Consider the following 4,189-nt stretch of genomic DNA (forward strand, 5'->3'; position numbering starts at 1 on the left):
TGAAGGTGGATGGGAAAGCTCTTTGATTTCTCATTGATTTCCAGGATCTTTGGATCAAATCTTTACCAGAAAATATCTTAGCAATAAACTGTGGCTCTTTTTTGTAAAAGTTTATGGCAGTGAGATTTCTAGGTAAAGGGTAAGCATATACCAGTTGAGAGAGATATTTCTTCTTTATGATTGTTGTAACCTATTTCAGATAGAGGACAAACAGAATTGGAAAAAAGTTTTGTCCCTTGGCCCACAGAATTGGTTTTGCCAAACAAACAACTAAATTCAGCTTCTTGATTCTCCTTATTTTGCTTCCTAAAGGGCTACATAAAATAATACGCTCTGCATGATAGCATTATTTAGTAAAAAATATGGTATGAAAAATCCATGTGAATGTATCAAGTTGATTTGCTTTTTACAGTGTTGCCAGTAAAATCATTAGATGAATTATCTCATACTTCAGTGCAAATGCATTTACCTATACATACTCATACACATTTATGTGAATTGTAAATCAATAGTTAATGAATTCCATTTGCTTTAAGTTCAGTTGACTTTTATGTTTTCCTACCGGTGTAATCCTATTTAATGACAGTCCCAGGTAACTGCATTATAGCACTCCATGACGTTTAAGTGTATTTGCTGAATGCCTCCAGTAGTCACTGGAGACAGTAGTTATCTCAGGACAAACATTCTGAGGTATGTCTGTCTCCCTGGTATTCCACTAAATCGGGGTCTCGCCCAAGGAGTCCTTGAAATTCATAAGCTCAACAGCTAATAAAGATTTTTAACTGTTAAGCCTTTTCCTACAAGGTTGTTGACCACCCCTTTCTAACTTTAGGAAATCTGAATTCCTTTGGGCATGACTAGATGGAGCCGTCTCCTGGCCAGACAGTAAAGAAAACTCATGATTGAATATGAATGTGTCCTCATTCCTGCCCTGGTAATTAACCTTGTCGTAAACAAATTAGGTATAAACTGTGAAGGAAATGCTCCCTGCAGACTGGCAGAGATAGGCTTCAGTTTATAAACTTTACACACCAAAAATTAGAAGTCAGCCAAGTAGATACATATAACATATATATGCTTCATAACATATTTTCTGGTCCATTGTAGGAAATGCTGAAGAAGGTGAACCATTGAGTGTGGCTCATTATTAGCTTCTGATAGAGCAAAGGCATGGTGGTAACCAACCACTTTTTGAATTACAACAAATTTTGGGCAAATCATCCCTTAAATTCTGTTTTACTGGATAGATGTGAGCTGGATGATGTTAATACATTGATTCATTACTGATAGTTAATTTGTCTTGGGGTGTGACATACTCTACCCTTTAGTGGCTGGTGTCCTCTGTTCCAGACAGAGCTCTGTCTTCTATCTTACTCGTGACTAGACAGCTGTTGAAGCATTTCCATTTTTACTATGTGGATTCATCTCTTTGGGCAGTTGAGTAAACCCCTACAACTCAACAATTTTTATTGATGCAAAGGCTCATGGACTTGAGAACAACAGCATTTCTGTGTATGAGGGCTTCCATACAAAGATAACCATCAGTAAAATTCTTTATTTGCATTTAATCTCTGTGGTGATTAGATAATAACCCCTAGGAAATAAACATTACTCTTCATGAGAATTAATCTTGTTACTGTAACAAGATGCTTGGTATTTTGGGCCAATTTTCCTTTGTTTCAGTGCAGCATACAGATACATAAAGCAACATATTATGTACCTGTAAAGACTACTTTAGTGTGCCGGAAAGGGTTTTACTGTAAGGTCTCTTCAATTGTGGGCAGATATGCACATGAGACTTCTACTCGCAGCAACCCAGACTAGGAGCCTAATTTTATTTGTGGTAACACAGCTGAATAGCAGGTTTAAGTCTTCTGTTTTATTGTACTGAAAGATATGAAATGTGAATTATTTTGTGTTGTCAAGAGCTCTGGATGAACATAACTCTTTTTATGTGAAAATAAAGCATCTGTTCTCTATAGCTGTATTGTACCTAAAAGCTCCATTACAGGCATCTCTGAAATTTATCCTTTTTTACTTTAACACTGGAAGGAAAGAAGTGACTAGTGCTTATGGCAATGGGATTGAATAAAAGATGGCTTCAGCTGACTTCTATTTTATTCAAGGGTTTTTTTAGTACGATCAGTTCAGCTCAAGTCCCTGCACCTTGGTTTCATCCTCTACAAAAATGGAGATAATAATGTTTGCCTACCTCACAGGGACACTTGCTAATGCAGGTGTTATTCTTTACTAGGGCTAAGGGATTAAGGTAAGTATTGAGATGTATATAAAAAATCCTTGCAATATCAGATTTCTTGGGACATGAGCACATTACATATTCCAGAGCAATACTTAACATTTGGTACAGCATTATTATTTGAAGCAAGTGGGATGTCCTTTCACTCAAGATGTCCTCAATGACCTCTGCCCTAAATAATGATATATCAGAATTTGAATCAGTTTGTGTTCATTTTTTAATTACTATGAATGATGAGCAATCATTGTCCAAAATTTGCATGCTTCAAACTGTGTTTTCAAGAATGGATGAACTTAGGTCATCATTTATTCAAATTCAACAAAATGTTTTGCTATGAATTTTTGCATGAGTAAGGAAATAGAAGTTGTAAGAACTATTTATTTCTCTATTTATTTAGGAAAATAATTAATTTTAAAACCGTTTTGCACATATAATTATTAAATCTGTTTTATTTTTAACTTTATTGTTTTTCAGGAGGATCAGATATTGAGTACCTAGATTTTTATAAGCCAGTGGTGTGGTTCTGGATCCTTGTTGGTCTTGCTTACTTTGCAGCTGTCCTCAGCATGATTGGAGACTGGCTAAGAGTCATATCAAAAAAGACAAAAGAAGAGGTAAGACCATTTTGAAAAGAGAATAAAGTCTACTTTTTAAAAATTTTGATTTTAAGTCAGGTGAACTTATAGCTGCTTTTGCTCTTAGGGCATATGTCAAAGCTGCTTATGTATGAAGTATATGCTGCAGCTGAAACTGCAGCAAAATTTGTAGCAGTGTAGTCAAACATACAGTGATGTTTTACATGTCTGTATATAAAGTTAGATTAAATGTATTATTAAATTAAATGTATATGTGCAATTGCACCTGACTTACAGGAAAAAAAAATTTAGACAGTAGAATGTAGGCCTTAATTTTTGAGGCAAAAATCATTCTGCTTTTGTTGTTTCTGTATGGGATGCAGGTATGCAGAGAAACTTACTAAATAACTAAATAGTTATATTCAAGATACCTTTGATAATTTTATGATGGTAAGAGAAAAGATATTTCATATTATGCAAGGTATTGAATTGAATTATTTAAATATGCCTGGGTGTATTTTACCTTCAGCAGCATGCAGTTGGGTGCATTGCTTTCAATTCAAATGTATTTTTACTTGTTAATGTGTATTTATCATTCCGATGATGCTACAGTATTTTACTTTAAATTTTGTCATTTAAGTAAATGTGCCGGTTTTGAAAATGTTAGAGGATAAATAAAATTTTCTTTGATTGTGCCTAGCACAGTTCATGTTTTACTAGAGTTTGAGAAAAAAATAAATTTTGTTTTAAGCAACATATTATTTCCCTCTAATTTAACTTCAGTTCCTCTGCACGCATCAGTTCATTTATGTTACTCAAATACAAAGACTCTAATTTCTTTTTGATGTAATAATATGTTGGTTACTGTGCAGTGGCCTATTACTTATATTGTTTTAAATTGTTTTTCTAGCTGTAGGGCACGGCATCAATGCCTAGATGGCAATCTAGGCAATCCTTGAGTTCCCAAAGACCTTGCTACAAAGGGTAGCTTATGCCCATGTACTTCACTTATTACAGACCCTCAGGGTGCCTGCCTTTTCTTGAGCAGAGGGCAGTGGTGATGGACACAGCAGGCAGCAGGATGTGAGCTGGGCATTTGGGCAGGATTAAGCCTGCTCTGTGAGGCAAGTGGGATGGGCAGCCCTTTTTCATTGCCTTTGCTAAGCTCATAGCTCTTCACAGAGGCAGTTTTGTGGCAGGTCTGTTGTAACTACACTTTTACCAGGCCTTTAATGAACACTTAGCTCTGAAGCAAAGGACATTAATTGATCAGTTTCATTTAGAGAGTATTATAATTTGCCCTTGTGCTGTAAATCTGAAAGGATATTTATAACTTGCCTTACACAGTGAGGTTAAC

At 35.4% G+C, this 4,189-nt stretch overlaps 1 protein-coding gene across 1 annotated transcript in view; it reads left to right on the top strand.

The window, feature by feature from the left end:
- Window positions 1-2,871, top strand: part of LOC104547162 (potassium channel subfamily K member 2-like) — a gene marked incomplete at its 3' end in the record, with an annotated part of 49,094 nt that extends 46,223 nt beyond the window's left edge. Inside the window, exon 5 of the mRNA XM_010192748.1 lies at window positions 2,732-2,871. Within this exon, the coding sequence (XP_010191050.1) occupies window positions 2,732-2,871 (140 nt within the window). The remainder of the gene's footprint in view (window positions 1-2,731) is intronic.
- Between the last annotated feature and the right edge of the window lie 1,318 nt (window positions 2,872-4,189).

Source organism: Mesitornis unicolor, unplaced genomic scaffold (assembly GCF_000695765.1).
Source record: "Mesitornis unicolor isolate BGI_N332 unplaced genomic scaffold, ASM69576v1 scaffold3859, whole genome shotgun sequence".
Classification (NCBI taxonomy): domain Eukaryota; kingdom Metazoa; phylum Chordata; class Aves; order Mesitornithiformes; family Mesitornithidae; genus Mesitornis; species Mesitornis unicolor.